The 22,608-nt window shown below is 45.3% G+C and overlaps 1 protein-coding gene across 5 annotated transcripts in view; it reads left to right on the top strand.

Moving 5' to 3' along the window:
• Positions 1 to 298: 298 nt before the first annotated feature.
• The window catches only part of LOC147010870 (la-related protein 1-like), a 221,043-nt gene continuing 198,733 nt past the window's right edge, over positions 299 to 22,608 (top strand). For 4 of the 5 annotated variants that reach the window (XR_015052200.1, XM_085858857.1, XM_085858859.1 and 1 more), the window contains exon 1: positions 299 to 453. Coding sequence is in view for 3 of the 5 variants with exons in the window: in XM_085858857.1 (XP_085714983.1) it covers positions 321 to 453 (133 nt within the window). In the remaining 2 variants the exon portion in view is untranslated. Of the gene's footprint in view, positions 454 to 17,049; positions 17,235 to 22,608 lie in introns of all 5 variants that reach the window. The other variant, XM_085858860.1, reaches the window with a different exon arrangement.

Raw genomic sequence — 22,608 nt, 5'->3', positions numbered from 1 at the left:
ATAGTTCGAGCGTCGTCTCGGAGTCTGGGAGGTCAATGATTCGAACCCTGGGCTTGGTGCCCTGGTCGAGCCATAACAAACACTTAAAAACGTCCTGACTCAGCATTATAAAAGGAAAAGGACACACAACCGTGTTTCGTTGGTAATAATAACAGCTCGGGCCCAGATGGGCCCAATGACACTCTGACTCCTGACAAAGTTGCTTTCAGGTAGGTAACTCGTACCGGATTGTTGTTGTTGTTATTATTTTCCTCCCTTTAAAGGAAAACGTCATCGCTGTGCGCCATGGCCGTCGCGTGACGTGTTAATAAGCGACGCGCATGCGCAGTCTTGGCCGCGTGGGTCCCGTTGGTGTGTTGGAGTTGGAGGACCCGCTCCTTGCGCTGCTCTGCAACTCTCATCCCCGAGCTCCCCACCCCCCGCGCCAAGGCGCCGACGCACCACCTCCACGAGGTGCGTTCGAACGGTGCTTCACGTTACAGCCGCAGACATTTTGTTGAGCGTTCGTTCTCTGACAAATGTGCGTTGACCGTCTCGACTAGTGCAGGCCGCCGTCCTGTGAGGCGCAAGGACACGTCTGTTGTTTTATTTTCTTTGGAAATCGTTTTCATCCCTGACCCTGCTTTGATGGCCTCTCCACTCGCGGCTTGCTCGTTTCGCTTCATTTATTTCCATGTATATAATATATTCGAGGAACTTTAACAAATAGAAGGCCGTTCGACCCGTCGTGGTTACTCCTCATCCACACTACGTTAATTAGATCTGTCATTTTATTTACCTTAATTTCACTGGCGGGGGAAGGTTGCTGCTGCCTTGAGCTGTTGGGGTCTTCAGTTCGAGCACCTGTTCTGTCGTTAAAACAACACGAGGTGGGTTGACACGAGGTGTCATCCGAACGAGGTCGGCAAAATGAGTACCGGCTCGCTAGAAATGGGGCACTGCATCAGCGGCACAGCCCCGCTTCCAGAAATTATTCAACCAGCAGCCACAGGCTGCATACGAAACTGTGAGAGGAAAAAATGGGAAGGGAGGTGGTAGTGGTCCAGTGGGAGCAGGAACATCAGCAGGGTATTTATATATTGTTACGGTCGTGGGGGTGGTAGATGGATGAATTTCATCGGAAAGTTAGGACTGTATTAGTATAGAGTTGTTTGGTCTGTGGACGTGTAGGAAACATGTCAATGTAAATTCAGTCGGGACACTGTGAGCTTAAGTGTTACTTGTCACTATGGGGGGGGGGGGGGGGAGGTGAGGTGGTGCGGTGTTAATTAGATAGGAATTAAGGATAATGTTCCCCAGTATGTGATTGCCCCCATGACCTATTCCTCCATTTTTATCCCCCGCTAACCAACGAAGTTGGCGGGGGATATAGAAATGGGTTCCGTCCGTCCGTACATCCGTCATTTCATTTCCGGAGCTTAACTACAAATCCCCTCAAGATATATTTCCGAAATTTGGTATACATATGAAGCAAGTGGGGAACTGGTGCCTTGTGATATTTAGAGATTTCCCCACAAAAAATTTCTGTCACTTTCCATGGAAACAAGTTGGGTATTAAGAAATAATTGAGGTTAACCTTTGTTTCCAGAGCATAGTTGCAAAACTATTAACGATTACTTTATGAAATTTGGTACACACATCAAGAATAAATTGAACTGGTGCCTGTTACTACTTGTCCTGATTTACTATAGCGGGGGATATCGAAGACTTTGTTTTCAACGGATGCTAGTTGCATTTGTAAGCCAACATGAACGAGTTGTTATGGTGGTTGTGGTTTTCAAAACGCAAGCGAGCCAGGCGTGCTGAGCAGGTGAGAAGCCCCGCCTTCCCGGGTTTCGGCGAGCAAGCCACGCCCCAGAGGTGGAGGGTTGTTCGGCGTAAAGTCGAAGAGACGTACGTTTCCCGCTTCGAGAGAGCGGCTTGGCGCCATTTTGGGCACGTCGACACGTGCAGGATGAAGCACCTCAATTCCAAGTTCCATAAAGACCATTTCTGGACCAAGCTAAGTGCCAGAATATAGGGAGGATTTGCTTTTCTTTTATTTCATTACCCCCTTGTCTGTTGCAGAGGCTGTGTGTCGAGGAACCTCAACTTGCATATTATTTACTTCACGTTATTATTATTATTACATTTGAATTACCCTTATGAATATTTCTATTGACATTAAATCCCCGCGTTTATTTTAAGTTGATGTGTCCGTGTGTTTGTCGTGGGGTTTGAGTATAAACCCCCCTGTGCATCCATAAGTGCCGTGCCCTATCCCTCACCCACGCGCGATAACTTCTGAGGATCAGTGTCCACTTCCTAAACCGTGTCCGCTTCTTAAACCGTTCCGCAATCCGGGCTGACCGGTGTTAACCGCCCGTCCACCACAATTTAGGTGCGGGGGATTAACTTAACCGCCAGACCCGTGGAAATATGTATCTATCAAAATTCAAATAAATTTTAACGGGACGAGGTAGTGGCATGGTGGGAGCAGTAACATCAGCAGGGTATTTATATATGTATCTATCAAAATTAAAACAAAACAATTGAAGAGAGAGAAAGGGGGAGGGGGGGGGAGGTGTGAATGGTTGTCATGTGAGGCATTAACAAATTATGCTGATTTAGCAATTCCCAATTTTTAAAATCGACACATTTTTCTTCAACGATCAGCAATTTGATCATTTCCTGTGTGAAAATCGTGGTTAAGCACAACCCTGCTCAGGTAATCTCCCCCACCTTTGTCCATGCTTCGATTAAACTCCATCAAAACCAATTTTGCAGACACACGACCCATCATCTCGTGATCATATTGTTTAGAAGCTTTGCCTTATCGATGTACAGCAATGGTTGATGATCAGTTTGGAATACAAATTTAGTCCAATAGAGATATAGCATAAATGTCTTCATGCTCCACATCATAGCCAGTCCTTCTTTCCTTCTCCATGGTGAATTAGTTCTCGCAGTTCATCAGCTTCTTGCTCATGAGACGCACAGGAAAAAGTCTGCCCTCGTGTCACTGTAACAACAGCTAATATCAATGTCAGAAGTGTCGGTTTTCTGCACAAATAGCGTATTTATTCAGGCTGACAGACAAAGCTCACTTTGTTCGTCTCGATCACACACGTGTATGGTCTGGCTGTGAGGGCAGATTGTGGACAGCCTGGAGAGCAGCTCCCTACATGTGGACACCTGCTCCCCAAAGTGTGGGTGTGGATCAAAATGTCACCAATTCAGTTATCCACATTTTCCATCCCCACCAGTAGCCTCCTTTTGCCCTGTATAAGCAAAGCTCCTGAATTCACAATCCCCAGTGGCATCTTCATAAACTTGTAGGTGCCATCTCTTGTCACTGTCACAAATGCCATCTGTGTATATCTCCCTCAGCTGTCTATCAGCCAATGCCCCTTGCTTCAATCAATCTTGGTGAAAGACTTGTCTCCCATGAGCTTTTCGAAGAGGTGACTGATTATCACTGCTGGTTCCGCATCAGATACAGTGATCTTTTTGAGTTGCACACACGCACACACACACACTCTTTCTCTCTCCTCTCTCTCATTCTCTTTTCTCTTTCTCTTTGTCTATTCTCTTTCTCTTTGTATATTCTCTCTCTCTCTGTCTTTCTCTCTCTCTGTCTGTCTCTCTCTCTGTCTGTCTCTCTCTCTCTGTCTGTCTCTCTCTCTCTGTCTGTCTCTCTCTGTCTGTCTCTCTCTCTGTCTGTCTCTCTCTCTCTGTCTGTCTCTCTCTCTCTGTCTGTCTCTCTCTCTCTGTCTGTCTCTCTCTCTCTCTCTCTCTCTCTCTCTCTCTCTCTCTCTCTCTCTCTCTCTCTCTCTCTCTCTGTCTTCTCTTTTTCTCTCTCGAACCATTCCTGGGTGCTTTTTGAATTATGTTTGGGATCATTGTCCAGCTGCAAGACCCATGACCTTTGACAAAGACCCAGCTTTCTGACACTGCATTGAACATTGTGCTCGAAAATGCTTTGGTAATCTCCTGATTTCATGATGTCATGCACACATTCAAGGCACCCAGTGCCAGAGGCAGCACAGCAACCCCAAAACATCACTGAACCTCCTCCATGTTTGCCTGGATGGAAGGTGTTCTTTTCCTTGAAGGCTTCATTTTGTTTTCTGCAAACAGAAAGATTTTTGTTTTCCCAGAAGGATTTTGGCTTATTCAGGTGTGTTTTGGCAAAGTCCAGTCGGGCTTTCTTATGTCTTTCTCAACAGTGTGGTCCTCCTGGGTCTCCTATCCGAGAACCCCCCTTTTTTGAGTTGGTGACGGATGGTGTGAGTTGAAACTGTCGTACCTTGTGTCTGAAGGTCAGCTTGAATCTGTTTGGCAGTTGATTGAGGTGCTTTCTCAATCCTTCGTTTTTTTTTGCTGCGATCTTCAATCCTTCGCTGCAATCTTTGATCAAGTCTTCTCTTGCGGCCATGTCCAGGGATGCTGGCTTCAGTGCCATGGGCCTTAAACTTCCTGATAACATTTTGTCCGGTTGTTATAGTAACATCAAGGTCCCTGCAGATGAACTTTTAGCCTTGAGATTATCCATGCTTGAGTACAATCCTGTGCCTGACCTCAGACAATTCGCTGGTCTAATTTTTCTTTTCTCCATGCTCATTGCGGTACACAAGCATAAACAGCAGAATGACTCCTTTTCTTTATTCAAACATGTTGAAAAAGTGATTTTTATTTTGCAGGCACCTGCAACTCGCCAGGTGAGTTCAATGCCAAACGAAATTCCAAACTAAATCCAAAGTAGATTTAGTAATTTTGTTTCAGCTTTTTTGGTTTTGTTCCACTACAAACCCAAAATATACATATGTGGATACCAAAACATTTTAATTTCAACAATTTTCTGGAAGAAATGGGGCATTATTTGAAAAAAGTGAAAGGTTGCCAATATTTTTGGCCACAACAGTATATCTCTCTCTCTCTGTCTCTCTGTCTCTGTCTGTCTGTCTCAAGGAACGTTTAATTTTACATGTGACCTTTTTGAGATCAAACGTAACATTTCCTTGACTTCTAATGTGGGCAGACGCATATCTATTGACACATTAATGTCAAACTTTCATGTTTTTGATCAAATTTATTAATGTTTGCAAAATTTATCAAGAATTCAACATTCATAATTCGTGTCTTCCTTGGAACTAAAGAAATGGCCTCAGAGACACATAGGTAGTTGCAAGAAATGTCTTTGGCCACACCAAAATTGACACCATACTAGTTGTCTACAAATACTGTAATGGATATTAAGTTTTGTTTGGTGTTTGTAATGATTTAATGCATAATTATATTTTGCTGCAAACGCCTGCTACAAACATGGGTACCGGGTGACATGCAAAACTTGAGGGTAATTGGCTCAGCAGTTTTCAATTTTATAATGTTTAGCCACGTATACAGTGAATTGCTGAATTTTAATAAGATGTCTCTGAGACGTTGATGTTTCTCAAGTTCTGAAATAACTATTTTTCAGGAAAAATGTCAATAAACCTGATGTCTGTTTAAAATATTTTAAAGGATGGTATGAAACAGAAAATGGTGAAAACAAAAAAGTAGAACAGTACTCAGTTGTCGAGATCAAAAATGGAAACATTTTCAAGAAGAAAACAAGAAAAAGAGCAATCAGAAATTACCGACCCTCACCAGGACTTGTTTTGTGTGGTATGTAATTAATACGAGACGTAACTAGAACTGCCACTGTATAACTGCCGGCAGTGATGACCGGCTACCAAGACATCCCACTTTGATGAAACTCTGCTTTGATCCAACATTTGATCCTGACCCATGATGTTTATTATTATTATTCAACTGAATTTAGAATGGGATTAAAATTTAGATAATTCAAATCAAATGGAAGACCAAATAGGTACAATCCTGCATTGGAGTAATCAGAAGGAACCCAAACAAGCAAAAAGCAAAGATTAAGTCATCAGGAGGAACCTGGATAAGATTCGCATTTCAGCTGCTACTCCTCTACCCTCAAACCCATCCAGGCACAGCCAAGTGAGCCTTATTCAAAAAAGAAAAGAATCAAAAAGAACCCACATTCAAAAAAAAATTAAAAAAATCTGGCTGCCAGATCATGTGTTCGATCACATTGACATTTAAAACATATATTCCCCATCACCACTAGATCATAACTGTGAAGTTTCACGTCTTTTGATAAAGTGGTTCAAGATAAAAAGTTTTTTTTTTGATTTTCGCTCAATCCAATATGGCTGCCGGACCATGTGACCTGTGTCGTCTCAAGTGTGAACCTTTTGTTCCTCGTGGTTAGGCGGTCATACCTGTAAAGTTTCACCTTGAAATTTCACCGCACGGCAAATTGTTTTTCTTTTTTTTCTACAAGTTTAAAGGCTCATGAAAGAGTTGCAACACAAATCACAAACACACATGCAGATGAATACACAAGGCACACCGGACTTTTTCTTCAGAAAAACTCAGCCACTGAGGTTGGGAAAAGCGACGTAACTTCCCGAGACACTGAGGCTGGGCGGACGGATGTCTCTTTTCTCTCTGCCTTCAATGGGGCGATGAAGGAAGAATTTTCTGCTCCCCATAGCTACCAACCTACAGGGTGTATCTGTGTTCTATCATTTTAAATGCTGAACGTCGTGCAGGGAAGCAGCCGCTATCATATTTAATGTCTGTGGTACGACTCGGCTCAGGTTGGAATCGATCAACCTCTTCAGGGTGGAGGCTCCAACCATTATAGGCTTACCATGACTTAATATCCTGCTTTAGACAGTTCCAGCTGTGATTGGTGTTGGCAGACGGCTCATTCACCTATCATTACCGATTAGCCAGTCCATTGTCATCGTCATCGTTTTATGGTCGTTTCCATGCTTGCATGTGCAAGCCGAATGGTTATTTCAATGTGTAATCTGAATGGTTATTACTACGTCTGGTTATTTCAATGCCACCATTTTCACGACCCGGGAATCGTCGACTGGAATGAGGTATGGTGTTGTAATCGGTCTGAAGCCGTTCATAACTCAATGCCCTTTGGAATGCATCGTATAAGCCTAACATTCACCGAAGCCTTGAAAATGAAATAGTTGCTGACTTTGGGGCATTATTATTGGTGTAAATGAAGCATGGTGCTTTTATACAATTTTTACAGCTGTCTTGAAATTTTTATGGTTTTTGTTTATTTTTGGATTCATTGTCGAGGCTTGTATAAGAGCGAACACGCAGAATATATAACAAGGGGAGCATTAAACAAGAGGGGTGGGAGAGGGATGCACAAAACAGAAGGGAACAGAGAGACATTTGGAGATTTGTGGAAGGGAGAGGGATGGGGTGGGGTAAACAAGATGAACATGATAGGGAATTTCAGGAGGGAAGCAGGAAATTTGAAGGAGGTGTGTTATGGGTGGATTACCAGGGGTAGAAAACATCAAGGATTTGGATGGGGGAAGACATGAGATGATTGTGAACAGCTGTTTTGAAGACCTGGAGGGAAGGAGTGGGATTGAAGAGAGTGTGGAAGTTTGTTCCCGAGGCAAGCAAAAAGAGGAATGAAAGGGTGAAGGTGAGCAATAATTCTTGATTTTGGCAGTTTCACCAGAATGGGGTTTTTGGTGGACCTTGAACGTCCTGTAGAAATTTATTTTTTGGGGGGGGAGGGGGAGCAGAGCACAGACAGAGTGAAGGGGGTGCGGGGCGGGGGTGGCAAGGCTGGAGAAGAGACGGTTGACACCTTACAGGTGGTTTTCACCACCGACCTTCCTGCGGTGAGAGAGTGAGACCCAAAAGCCGAAAGAATCGGCTTCATCGTGGGAGATACCAACATTCCTAAAAGCCTTGGTTTCCACAGCGTGAAGCCGAGCTCGGTGAGAGAAGGGAGCATCAGCCCAGAGAGGAGAGCAGTATTCCATCAGGTTGCGGATGAAAGCTTTGTATGTGGTTTGGAGTTCAGGTTTACCAAGGAAGGACTTTGCATGACGGAGGATGCCGAGTCGGTGGCTGGCTTTGGAGGTCAACTTAGAAATTTGATTTGCTCAAGAAAGATCGTGGTTGATAGTGAGACCCAAGTTTGAATGGCTGAACGTCTTCAAGAGGATTGTTGAGAAAGTAGATCGGAGGGTTTTCTATATGGTGCAGAGAGGGAGAGTTTTCAGGATTGCAAGACATATTCCAAGTCTTTGACCAACTTGTGATTCCATGAATGTCCGAAGAGAGGGAAGAGGCTGCTGCCTGCCTGTCTGAAGGATGAGGGATGTCACGGTAAAGACTGGATTCATCAGCAAATAGATAAATAAGATTTTCCAGAGAGTCGGATAGATCACGATGAAGATTTGGAATATGACTGGGCCCAGAACACTGCCTTGGGGCACTTCAGCCATAACAGAGGGGGGAAATGAAAGGAGTCCGCTGATAGCCAGTAGCCACACTTCCGTTAGAGTAGAGGAAGTCAGTAAGCCATGTGTGGAGTGGACCTTGGATGCCATAGGAAGAGACTGGAGAGCAACGCTGGATGCCAGATTGTATTGAAGGCTTGAGATATGTCGAGAGAGATAGCACTGATCTCATGTCTGACATTAAGGGCCTGAATCTATTTTTTAGCTCACCTGGACTTTAGTCATATAAGCTTATGCGATCAGTGTTTGTCAGTGAGTGAGTGAGTCATTCAGTCAGTCTGCAAACACTTCAGTCATCGCTTGAACCAAACATGCGATTTTGATGAAACTTGGCCACAACCTTCAGGTCTGTTGTTTGACAAAGATGTATCGACAGCATCAAAATCTGCGCTCATTAAGGGGGTTGACCACCCCCCCCAATAGGTATTTGCTCTCTTTTCCTAAACTACACACACAATTTTGATGAAACTTGACCACAACTTTCATCACCCATGATGTACCAAAGTTTGTTCACGGCATTAAAAAATTCAGGATGTAAGGGGGTCTGCGGGGGATTTGAGTGACTTGCTCCTGATCCAAGTGAACTTCACGACTGGTGGTCCTATTTTTGGGAGAGTAGAATCAACATGTCCAAGGTGGAGTGACCAGCTCTGAATCTGAATTGAAGATCTGAGAAGAGGTCATTGGAGAAAAGGAATGATTTTATGTCAACTGCGATAATGGATTCCATGACTTTGTTGATGATTGGAAGTAAGCTGTAGAGGTCTGTAGTTGACATGATGTTGACAGAGCAGTTTGAGCATTATGTTAACAGAGCATTAAAAACATAATGTTAACAGTACAGATGAGAGCTTATGTTAAGAGAGCAGATAAATGTAATGTCAACAGAGAGAGCAAATAAATGTGTGATAATGGAGTAGGTGTTATGCCAGTTACCTCTGCCACTGAAGGTGAAAGAGGTTATTTTTTCCTTCGGATTTCGGAAATTATGTTGGTCGGTTGTGTGTCATTCTGTATGTCTGTCTGTCTGTTTGTTTGTGTGTTTGCTTACCCTGTATCAGCCACACCGTTTCAGCGATCATGACCAAACTGGGTACAGACGTCGGCCTTGGTCCAACTAAGACACTTGTCGTTTTTGGTGAATCTAAGTCAAAGGTCAAGGTCACTGAAAAACCGAAATTCTTATTTTCGCAATAACGTCCGCTAAAATGGTCGTATCTACTTCACACCAAATCCAAAATGTGCATCTTCCAATTCTGCATCCAACCATATGTCTCATTGGGGTGTCACACCAACACCCTTCTTAGCGGTCGCGGGTCGAATGTCGGGGGGGGGGGGGGGGTGGGTCAAAAATTTAAAATTTCGATAAAACGCCATTTCAAGTCCGATTGACTTCCAAGTTATGATCATGACCAAACTAAGTGCTATAACTCATTAAACAATAGCACTATCGACTTGAAAGAACCAAATTGATTTCCACGGTTTTGTTTTTTCAGAGATCATGGAGATATGACAAAGTTATTCATTCCAGCAATTCTTTGCTCAACGAGCAATTTCATTTGTTTGTTTGTGTGCAGGATATCAAAAAGTTGTGGATGGATCTGGATGAAATTTTTGTGGACAGGTTTGGTGTGTGACAAGGATGAACTGATTAGATTTTGGTGAAGATCCAGATCCGGCTCTGGATATGATTTTTGAAGTGATTCTTCACCATTGAGAGAGAGGGGGTAAAGCGATTTATATAGCATGATATCTCAAAAAGTTGTGGACGGATTTGGACGAAACATGGTGGACATGTTGGGTGTGTGACCACGACAAATTGATTCGATTTTGGTGAAGATCCAAATCTGGATCCGACTACTTGAATTTTTAAGTAATTCTTTACCATTGAGAGATTGGGCTCAAAAACGATATATAGCATGATATTTCAAAAATGAATTGGTCCAGATATGTTCTTGTGGATCAGGCGTTACGGGGCGCAGGTATGCACTCTACGGGGCGCAGTGCCCTTCTAGTTCTTGTCTTTACAGTCACATTGGAGTTTTAACAGGTTCCAGAGAATTGGGGAGTAACAAATGTTACACCATTATCCTACTATTTAAAATAGGGCATGGGTGCGTGTGCTAGAAGTTATAGAATTCAAAATGGTTCAGTCAATCTCTACCAAATTATTTATATATATATATATATATATTGTTACGGATTTGCGCCCGCCGGCGTGCTGACGGCCACGTAACTCGAATCGCGGCACGTCGCCCACCGGACGGACAATCCAGTCGTGACCCTCTCGGACTAACGCCGGGAACCAGTCACGGGTGGACCTTTCGGTCTCACCGCGATCGAGCCAATCAGCCCCCGCGTGGGATAGGGTTGCTCGCCAAATTCGACCTACCTAAGTACCCACATGGAGGGTAGACCGGGCGATCGCACCTCGCCGCAGGTCGACTTCGGACACGGGCCACTTAAGCGACCCGTTCCGTACTATCGGGATAACCGAGCGGTGTTATTCGTCGACCTCGACGGTTCGATTAATTATCGGGCGTATTCAGCCCACTACCAACCCTTTACGTGAAGCAAGATGAGGATTCAATGAAGGAAATGACGAAGCGAAGCGGGAAACAGTTCAACACAAAGCACATTTATTCGCGATGAACGGAAAGCACACATATTCAATTCCACCAAAAGCACACAGAAAAGAAAAACACAATGCAATTTACACAAAAAGCAAATGAGACAATGCAGATCTACTACCGATTACGCGAGCACACGGCAACACTTATACAATTTTACTTCACAGACGGCGCCGACAACACATACCCAAAACCAAGGAAAAGAATACCCTCAAGGATGAGGCGGGCCTGAGGCCGAGACCGGGTCGGGCCTACCCGTCTGGTGATGAGACGCGGAGCGGCGATGGTGCCTCAACTCCGCGGGCCTCGCGGACAGTGTCTGGTAGGGGGTGGGAAAGGGGCCCCCTTGGTCGCACTATCTCAGCGCGGGGGGAAACAGGAGGGGGTTGCTGATGCTCGGGGTATAGAGGATTCCTACTCTGCCTCGAGTCCCGCGACGAGCGTCTCCACCTCGGCCAGGTCGCGCTGTCGGCCTCCCTGGGGTGCAGCTCCCTGCACGACGCGAGCACCCCCTCGTCTGCCCTCGCCGCCTCTCCACAGCTCCGTCCCCTCCGCTCCGACTCCAACGCACACGACGACGACCAGCTCCTTCTTGCCAACTCCACCGCCCGCGAAGTCTTAACTCTCTGTTCCTTGACTGACGAACACGGTCGCTTTTATAAGCCCCGTGGCTTCGCTCTCTCAGCTTTGACCCCCTCCCTTCGACCTTTCACCTCGCTCCCCATTGGCCCGAGAAAAAGTGGGCGTGAATGCTTTTTGATCCATAAATTTGCATATATCGATCGCCCTCCAACGCCCTGGGGGCGGGGCCAAATCGCCCCTCGCTCACCGATTGGACGGCACAAAAGTGGGCGTGTGTCGTTTTTGATCCGTTTTTGAAGTGGAAAATCCGTGGTTTTGTACACGCTGTTCGGCGCGCGCCCTGCACGAGTCCAACACCGGTACCCACAAGCGGCGCAAGAACGGTGGCGATGCGACGGTTGCGAGGTGTGACGTGAAGGTCGTGGCGGTTGTGGTGAAGCGGCGTTGTGGTTGGTGGTTGATGTTGTGACTGGTGGTGGTAATCATGGCGGTTGGTCCAAAATAAAGATAGCAAAATAAAAACGGCTATCCTGAAGAGTCGCAGCACGCATAAATGACATGTATTCCCACTAGACAACGGGTTTGGGCCTAACTACACATGTACTTACCGAGATACCTCACCTAAGGGACCTGAATGGTGGTTTGCGAATTTGGTAACCACAACTATATATATATATATATATATATATATATATATATATATATATATATATATATATATATATATATATATATATGCTGGGGGTATCCAGGGCCAGGTCATGGGCACCTCCCCCCCTCCCCCCACCTAATCTCCCCCACCCCTCACAGGCCACTCCAATTGCCTTGGCCAATCTTGCCGAAATTTTGCATACGCGCTTGGGATACCCAAGGCCAGGTCATTGGCATTGAATAAATCCCTGACCTTCACCCTCCCCCAACCCACCCCCGAATTTGTGATTATCCCCTGTGCACATGGGATAGTCCAAGTGGTTTATCCACTGATTCCTGCCAGAGGGAGGGTGTACTGAAGGTGGGGAAACGATACCAATTTTGAAAAAAAAAAAAAAAAAAAAATCTCTTTCCCAGAGGGACCAGGTATTACAAGTTCAAGAAAGCATTGGGAGTGGAATTGGACAACTTGAGGAATATTAATTTAATTTGTGGAGAATATGTTACAGACATTAATTAGAGATCATATGGGGACAATTTAAGTAAAATTAAACGAATGAAAATCAGTCAGCATGGATTTACTAATGAGAGGTTATGTTTAACATTGATTGGCATTCTATAGTATGAAGCAGTTTCTGATTGGGTGGATGAGGCAAGTTCAGTGGATGTAGTGTATATATATATATATATATATATATATATATATATATATATATATATATATATATATATATATATATATATATATATATATATATATTGTTACGGATCTGGAAGTCATTTGCATTCAACATACAGATGTCGTTAAGTATGTGTGTAGTCAGATCCCCTTCCTTTGTCCATTGGGAGAATCAAAGGCGTGCGTTGCGATTTTTTTTTTTTTTTAGATCCTCGTGGAGGATCTGTAAGTATTACTCACGTTGTTGTTCTTCATCCTCTTCTTGTGGACTTTTTTGTTTCACAGTCTACAGTTTTCATCAAAACTTCCTGAAACTTGGCATATACTGTATATGTAAAAATACCCCGCGCAGACAGTAACCATCTCGGTATTTGGAAATTCTTCCTAGAAAAAAAGTTGACGTCATAATATCGCCACAAATGGAAATCGCCTATACCATTATCTCTGAAACTAGGCAAGCTGTTTAAATTTTGTTTGCGGGAATCGAGCCGGGCATTAGCACAGATACCGTATTTTCACGACTATAAGGCGCATATAAACGTCTTAGATTTTTGTCAAAATGTGCGACGCGCCCTATAGTGCAGTGCGCCCTTTGTGTGTCGTCATTGTAAGGCGGACGTATTTGTGAACATTAGAACTGGGGGTAAATGTGGGCGTGGCTTATGTATAAAAGAACAGGTATGTGCGGTATGCAGAACATTGCTGTTTTAACAACCCCGAAAATGGCAAAGAGACACGCTTATGAAGCTCAGTTTAAACTGAAGGCGATCAGCTATGCGGAGGAACATGGGAATCGAGCCGCGGCGAGGAATTTCCAGATCAACGAGTCGATGGTTCGAAAGTGGAGGAAGCTGGAAAACGAGCTGCGACAGGTGAAGAAGACGCAGCTGAGTTTCCGTGGAAACAAGGCGAGGTGGCCAGAGTTGGAGGAAAGACTTGAGCAGTGGATCGTTGAGCAAAGAGCAAGTGGGAGGAGCGTTTCGACGGTCACGATCCGACTGAAGGCAGTATCGATAGCGGAGGAAATGAAAATCGAACATTTCCACGGAGGTCCATCTTGGTGCTTTCGCTTCATGAAACGGTGCCATTTTTCCATCCGGACCAGGACTACGATAGCGCAGCAACGTCCGGCGGATTATCAAGAAATGATGGAAAACTTCCGCTCCTACTGCAGCAAGCACATCTGCGACAAACGGATCCAGCCGAGCCACATCACCAACATGGACGAGGTGCCGCTCACGTTCGACATCCCGGTGAGTCACACGGTGGAGAGGAAGGGAACCAGCACGGTGGCGATACGCACAACGGGGTATGAGAAGGCTTCGTTTACTGTTGTGCTTGGCTGCCACGCCGATGGACAGAAACTGCCGCCGATGGTAATTTTCAAGAGGAAGACTTTGCCTAAAGAGACGTTTCCAGCAGGCGTCATTATCAAGGCAAATGAAAAGGGCTGGATGGACGAGGGAATGATGAAGGAGTGGCTGAGGCAGGTGTATGTAAGAAGACCGGGTGGTTTTTTCCACGCATCACCTTCGCTCCTGATTTATGACTCTATGCGTGCTCATCTCACCGACGACGTGAAAATACAAGTGAAGCAGATGAACGCTACGCTTGCTGTGATTCCGGGAGGCTTGACAAAGGAACTCCAACCGCTGGACATCGGCGTGAACCGGCCGTTCAAAGTGAGGCTGCGAGCGGCGTGGGAGCGGTGGATGACCGAAGGAGAGCACAGCTTCACAAAGGGTGGAAGGCAGTGCCGGGCGAGTTACGCCACAGTTTGCCACTGGATTGTTGATGCCTGGGCTAACGTGTCTGCTGGCACTGTTGTCCGAGCTTTCGCTAAAGCCGGCATCATTTCGGAGGAGCCGCACGGTGCAGAAAGTGACTCTGACGGCGAGGAAGGTGGACCTGCTAGGTTGGGTTTAGCGCAGTTCGATTCCGAAACAGAGGATGAGGATTTCGATGGATTTGATTAAAGACTATTACCGGTATTTGATTGTTTTAGTATTTTTGTAACTAATACTTTAATAAAGCACAACCAAACTCAATTTTGCTCCCGATCTATTTTTAAATACGCACACTTGTGTGCTTGTGTGAGTGTGTTGTTGTACGGCGGACGTACGTAGTAGAGGATATTCATATAAAACCCGCGCCCTATCGTGAGGAGCGCCTTATGTGTGTGTCAAATACAGGAACGGCACACACAACTGAGACTGCGCCTTTTGGCACGGTGCGCCTTTTGGTCGTGAAAATACGGTAATTTATCGTAAACCTGATACATCACAATGACGTCATATTCGTTTTGATTACGTCATCATTAAGAGGACGAGGATCTTAGCTCATTTGAGCTTGTTAGTTAGGTTATTAAATCTTTACATCCAACGAACCCTCCAACAAGCCATCTAACAACCATCCCATCTGCATGACCCCTTCGGCCCATCACTCACCATCACCACTCGGTGGTTGCTCGTACCTTGACTTGCCGAGAGGGGGTCTCGCGGTTCCAGTTCTCGGTTCCCACGAACGTTGCAACTCTTGCACGATGACTTTCGCGGCACTGACACTATTACTCGTCGAGAGCGAAGCCACGTGGAGTAGTAACGGAGGTCTCCTGGCAGGGGCCGCAGCCCCGCCCCGGAAAGGTGGGCCGGAGGACCCTGTCCAATCAAAGGCGGACAGCGACGTGCGTTTTCGCCAAGGGCCCAGCCCCATGGAGAGCCCAACAAATCTCCGAGACTGTAAAAAGGGTCCGGTGGAGTTTGCTTTCACGGTGGCTGCTACGAGGAGTCTTAAGGAAGGACAGAGCGACCCTGACCTCTCTCCGTGGACCCCAATTGTTCACCATCCGAGCTCCACTATGAACCACAAGTCCCTACGTGTGACTGGGGACCGGACCAACGACCTTTGTCTGGTGCCGCATCATGGAGCATGCCCTTCCTCCGACTGTCAGGTACACCACCGAACTCTGACCCCCAGCTTGTCTCTCTCCACGGCTGCGAGGGTCCAGTAAAGACTCTGGGTTTCTTTTCAGTGTGTGCGTGTGCGTGTGCGTGTGCGCGCGCCCATCTTGGAAGTAGATCTGAATAAGTGTTTTTGCTCATTGTAAATATTCCTTCTTGCATATTCACGTTAAGTCTTGCCTTTGTCTTTTTATTGTAAATAAACATTTGTAGAGATATTCCCAGTCCGTTTCTGTCCCTTCTTGAATTGGTCCAGCATGGTTCGGATCTGAGTTTAGGCAGGGTTTTATCCTCGATAATCCGTTCATTCCAGCCGGCACGGCATTGGCAGTTTACGCTCGGCTGCACCCGAACCGAAGTTGGTAGTCGGTAGTTGGAACTCTACCGCAGTCGGTTGAGTGACCCGGTTCGAGCAAGACGTGCTGAGTGCATGGTTTCCCTGGTGGTCGAAATCACATAGTTAATTAGGTAAATTGGTTATAGACAAATAGACCCTATGCTACGTGGTTGAAATATTGGCGACCTCGGTCGGTTGAACGACCCGCCGGCTCGCGGAGTTATCCGAGAGACGGACTACAATTCCGGTGAGTTTGGTGGGAGACGATGCAAGCTTTCCACATCTAGTGGTCGTTCTTGCCACCGACCCCCGGCCCACAAATGTGTATATATATATATATATATATATATATATATATATATATATATATATATATATATATATATATATATATATATATATATATATATATATATCCTGGTGTTGGCGCAGTGGTTAGGGCAGCGGCTTGGGATCCAAAAGGTCCTGAGTTCAAGCCCCGTTGGGCCACTGAATTAATACACCAGGGGGTTGACTCAGCCTGTCATCCTTCCGAGGTCGGCGAAATGAGTACCAGTATACTGGGCCGTTGTATACCCCGGTTAAAATAGGTGTACCATATCCCTGTGTCGTAAGAGGCGACCAGGGTTGCGTCAGGAAGGGCATCCGGCGTAAAACATGTGCCAAATCACTATGCGGATCATACGGATGATCCGCTGTGGCGACCCCTAACGGGAGCAGCCGAAAGAAGAAGAATATATATATATATATATATATATATATATATATATATATATATATATATATATATATATATATATATATATATATATTGTTCGTGAGTTCTGAACCCCCTCAGAGCTCTCGACACTTCTCTCTGCAGAACTCTCTGCTGAGGATGGCGTCGTAACTTTTATGGACCTCCCTCAGCGGGGAGGGGCCTTGGTGAAACCGACGTCACTGTTCGCCCCGATTGGACGGGGCTTCCATGGGTCCGCCCTTCCTGGGCGAGGTTTCGGCCATACCGGGAAGCCCGCCCACTCCACACGTGCGGACTCGCCCAAAAAGGTACTTCACAAAAATTTTTCCTCGAAAAATTTGGCGGGTGAAGCGCTTGTTCAGTGGTGTTGTCGGTTTGTTTGTTGGATGGTCTTGGATGGTTTGTTGGATGTTTTGTTGGATGAAAAGATTTAATAACCTATCTAAAAGGACATTGCAACGCACACCTTTGATTCTCCCACTAGACAAAAAGGAAAGGGATCTGACTACACATGTACTTAACGGGATAACCGACTTTTGGGACCTGTATGTTGATTGCAAATGGTTTCCAGATCCGTAACAATATATATGATATACTTTCAGAAGGCATTTGATAAGGTAACACATAAAAGGCTGTTCGCTAAAGTAAGGGCTTGTGGAGTGGCTGGTACAGTAGTTAACTCGATTGGAAACTGGCTTAGTGATATAAACAGAGTGGTTGTGAATGGAAGGATGTTTGGCTGAGAGTATGTAAGTGGTGTGGTACTTCAGGTATTGGTACTGTGACCAATATTATTGATAATTTACATCAATGATTTGGACAATGTGGTTTAGTCGATTTTCCAAATTTGCAGATAAAACAAAGATTGGAGGTCAGTCATATCAGAGAAGGGATGATCAGATTCAGGAAAGTTTTGATCTTTCATAGGTTGGGCAACAGTTTAGCAAATGCAGTGTGGATTAAATATTTGTTGCTGCTGTGGATTTTAATGATGCGGCAATTCATGGAAATATTTCATTAAAAAAAAAAATATATGCATCATTACAAGTGCTTACTGAGGTCTTTTGGATGTGGCAGAGAGATACTGCTTGGGAAAGTAAACGTATGGCTGTCATGTCAATAATGGTGTGAACGTCCAAGTTGTACAAATATTTTGTTTGTTAGATTCCCACAGCTGCTCACTTTCACAAAGCTTCACTTGACAACAATCATGACCACTTCACCAAATACTCAACATTGGGCAACTTTAAATTTGAACATATTTTTAGAATCCGTTCATTTCTTTATTGTGCAATTACCATGAGTTGTGACTCTGCTTTTGTGACTGCCATGCCACAACAATGATACATTTGCAATGGTTGTGCACCAACTGCAAGCACTTGTGCAGAAGTCCAGCCGTTACTCATTTTTGCAAGCGATTGCAAGATCCTTGTTGATGATTAGCTGTTATCCCTTTGACACTTGTGGTGCAACAACTAGCTGGTGGACTGTTAGCAATCGTTTGTACATTCACTGTTTTACTTAATCCAGTATTAAAGTTTGTGGAGATGGTTGTTTGAATCACACTGTAATGTTAGTGTAGATTTCCACAGTTGGCTGAATGTGGCTCTTTAATGACTTGCTCTTTTGAGCACAAAGATATATCGGGTTAACTAACCTTTTATTTTCAGAATCAAAATATCACATTGTATTACATTTTAATATTTATTTGTGGTTAGACATATCAACAGGAGTGCACTTGCCTCTTAGTCCAGATGTCAAACACCATTTTTTCAAGATGACCTTGCATCAGGGTCCGCACAATGTTTTTCTGCATTTTTGTGATCACCAGACCATCTGAATGAATATTCCGATTGATGCCACTCTGGGACCCTTGAGCATTTTTGTAGAAACCCATTAAAATGCAAATTAAACAAAAAACAAACAAATTTTTTTTTTGTTTGTTTTTTCTCCCCATTACCTTCATTTTCTATCCTCCCCATTACCTTCAATTTTGATCCTCCCCACTTTCCAAACATCCCCGATTCTCCCAACTAATCTCTTTCATATCTCAAAAAAAAAAAAAAAAACCTAAAACAACCACGCTCACCTTCTCCCGATTCTGCTTCTTCTTCTTCCTCTTAACTTCCTCCTCGTCTTCTTCCTCGATTTTTTTTTTTTTTTTTTTTTTTTTTTTACACTTCCATGACCTAATCTGTTGAACTCTCTCATATATTAATATTAACAACAACAACAACAACAAAATATATATATATATATATATATATATATATATATATATACCCAACAACAACAACACGCTCACCTTCTCCCGATTCTGCTTCTTCTTCTTCCTCTTAACTTCCTCCTCGTCTTCTTCCTCGATTTTTTTTTTTTTTTTTTTTTACACTTCCATGACCTAATCTGTTGAACTCTCTCATACATTATTTGTAACAACAAAAACGATCTTATAATGCTTCATCTTCCTCTCTCACACATGTGGTACTCTTTACTGTTTCACAATGCACTACTCTTCTGCTATTTTAACAGACTGCTCTCATTTCGAGCTCTCCTTCATTCCTTGCCTAAAAAATCCAACTATTACAGCGCTTCTTCTCTCCATGCTCTGAATTCGCCTTCATTGCACCCATCAAGAATTGTGTTAAATCGCATCTCTGACCTAAAACTTTTAAAAACCACAGTTTGCCATGGATGCTCGCTTTCCATCAACCATTCTTTTTTTCAAATTTCAGTGCCAACTCACCCCCTCACCTCTCACTCTCACTCTCAAAGCAACCATCCCACTCTTCTCCCTCCAAGCCTCCCTCTCACCTCTCTCAAAAATCCCCCCTCACCTTTCTCCCACCTTTCATCCCCCTCACTCTTCCTTCTCAAAGTTGCCCCCCTCTCATCCACCAACCTGCCTCCCTCCACTGCCCTCTCACCTCCATCTCTTCACTCCACCTCCTCAAATCCTCAACTGCCTTCTTCCCCCTCTCTTGTCCCCCCTCTCCCCCAGCACCACAGAGCCTTTTCTCCTCCTCATTCGGCCCCCTCCCCTCGCTGTTCTGCAATACCCCACACTCCTTCAGCAACCCTCCTTACCTGCCCCCCTCGTCCCTTGTCCTACCCTCCCCTCCCCCTCCACCTCCTGCACCCAAAGCCTCCTCCCCTTCCTCTTCATTAAAAGTGTGGACCTCAAATATCCGGGGCCTTCGCTCAAACCTTTCAGATCTTTCCATACAGGTTGCCACTGACAAACCAGACATTATCTGCCTAACAGAAACTTTCCTCTCCCAAGACGTGTCTGACTCCCAAGTATCTCTCCCTGGCTACTCCCTCTTACGGTATGACAGACCTGAGCCTCGTCCTGGTGGAGGTGTTGCTCTCTTCATCAAAGACTCTATTCCTCACTCTCCATGCACTGCTCTCACTCCCCCACACCTCCAGGAATACCTCTGGCTTCGGCTTCCCCTCCACTCCCACCTCATGTTTATATGTGTACTGTACCGTCCACCGAACAGTGATGACTCCATCTACACCTCACTATCCGAAAACATGGACCATCTTCTATCTTCTCATCCAAACTCTCTCTTCCTCTTATGTGGTGACTTCAATTGTCATCACGCCAGTTGGCTAGGTGTGGGTACCTCTCTCACCTGCCATGGCACCTCAGCAAAAGCTTTCTGCGACTCATTGGGACTGACTCAATCGGTCAACTTCCCGACCCGGATCTCAACCAATGGTACTCCATCTCTTCTGGATCTGATTTTGACAAATTTCCCTGACAATATCTGCTGCTCTTCCTTCGCTCCAATTGGTTCTTCTGACCACGTCCTTGTTAAAGTGGACATCTCTCTGGCTGTTATCAGAGAACCACCTCACTGCCGTCGAGTCTGGCATTTCACTCAAGCCGACTGGCAGGGTCTCCGAGCAGCCATCAAACTTACAGACTGGTCTCCTATCACTACTTTCTCAAACATCAACTCATCCTGGGAATTCTTTCAAAGAAACTTGCTCTCCCTCATGCACAGATTTATCCCCTCTCGTGTTCAGTTGTCTTACCCTTCCTCCCGCCCTTGGTTTACTGAAGCTTGTGGCGAGGCAGTTGTCCTGAAACAACTTGCCTTTGCCTCATGGAAAGCAAACCCAACTGAGGGCAATCTCAGTTCTTTCCACAAAGCTCGGAACAAGTGTGTATCTACCCTCAGGAGAGCCAGAAAACAACATCTTTCTCATCTCAAGTCTGAACTCTCAAACCTCTCTCCCTCCTCAAAATCCTGGTGGCGTTTAATCAAATCTGTTTCTGGTGTATGTTCCCCCTCCATCCCCTCCCTTACCTCAAATGGCCGCACTGCTGATTCCACACGTGATAAAGCTGAATGTCTAAACTTGGTGTTTGCAGCTAAATCTTGTGTCCTAAACCCATCACTATCTCTACCCACTTTACCCAGTCGCACCCAACTGTCCCTGGACTCTGTATCCTTTTCTCCTGACAAGGTGGAGAGCTTGCTTTCAAACCTCGAGTCAGATTCTGCAACCGGTCCAGACGGCATCAGCCCACGTGTCCTCAAAGCCTGCTCTTCTGCTCTTGCTCACCCTCTCTCTGTTCTATTCACCCTCTCATTTGCCCAAGGTCATCTGCCATCTGCTTGGAAATCTGCTAACATCACTGCCCTGCATAAAAAAGGTGCAAAAACAGATCCCTATAACTACAGACCAATCAGCCTTCTCCCAATCATCAGCAAGGTGATGGAATCCGTCATCGCCTCAGATATGAAATCCTTCCTCTTCTCCAATGGCTTGATTTCCAATCATCAATTTGGTTTCAGACCAGGTCACTCTACCCTGGATATGCTGCTTCTGCTCTCCCATCAATGGATGGAGGTCCTCAATGCCAGACAGGAAATCCGAGCCGTATCCCTGGACATATCACGTGCTTTTGACACAGTCTGGCACCCTGCCCTACTCACCAAACTCTCTTCCCATGGTATTCAAGGCCATCTCCACTCATGGCTCGCAGACTTCCTCTCCTGTCGCAGTCAACGTGTGGCCCTAAATGGAGTTCTTTCATCCCCTCTTCCTGTGCAGGCTGGAGTTCCTCAAGGTAGCGTTCTGGGCCCTGTTCTTTTTCTGGTTTTCATCAATGATCTCTCGGACTCTCTGGAAAATCCTCTATTTCTCTTTGCCGACGACTCCACCCTCTGCCGTACCATCTGTCATCCCTCAGACCGGCAAGCAGCAGCTTCTTCGCTCACTGCAGATCTGGATAAAATCACAAACTGGTCCAACACGTGGAACATGTCTTTCAATCCAGACAAATCTCACACTCTCACTATGTCTCTTCGAAAGGAGCGTTTACAAAACCCCCCCATCCACTTTCTCAACAATCCTCTGGAAGAAGTCTTTTCTTTCAAGCTTCTAGGTCTCACTATCTGCCATGACCTTTCCTGGGAAAGTCACATTTCCAACCTCGCCTCAAAAGCCAGTCGCCGACTGGGAATCCTCCGTCGTGCTGAGTCCTTCCTCGGCCCTCTTGAGCTCCTGACCACTTACAAAGCTTTTATCCGTAGCCTGATGGAGTACTGCTCTCCCCTCTGGGCTGGTGCTCCTGCCTCCCACCTTTCTCGGCTTCACGCTGTCGAAACCAGGGCATTTAAGATCATCGGCATCTCCCGCAATGAAGCTGAGTCTTTGGGCCTC

This window comes from Eptatretus burgeri, chromosome 16, assembly GCF_056783735.1.
Source record: "Eptatretus burgeri isolate ZD-2024b chromosome 16, Ebu_testis_v1, whole genome shotgun sequence".
NCBI classification, from domain to species: domain Eukaryota; kingdom Metazoa; phylum Chordata; class Myxini; order Myxiniformes; family Myxinidae; genus Eptatretus; species Eptatretus burgeri.
Note: the sequence above shows the minus strand (reverse complement) of the source record. Positions and strands in the feature narration are given on the sequence as shown.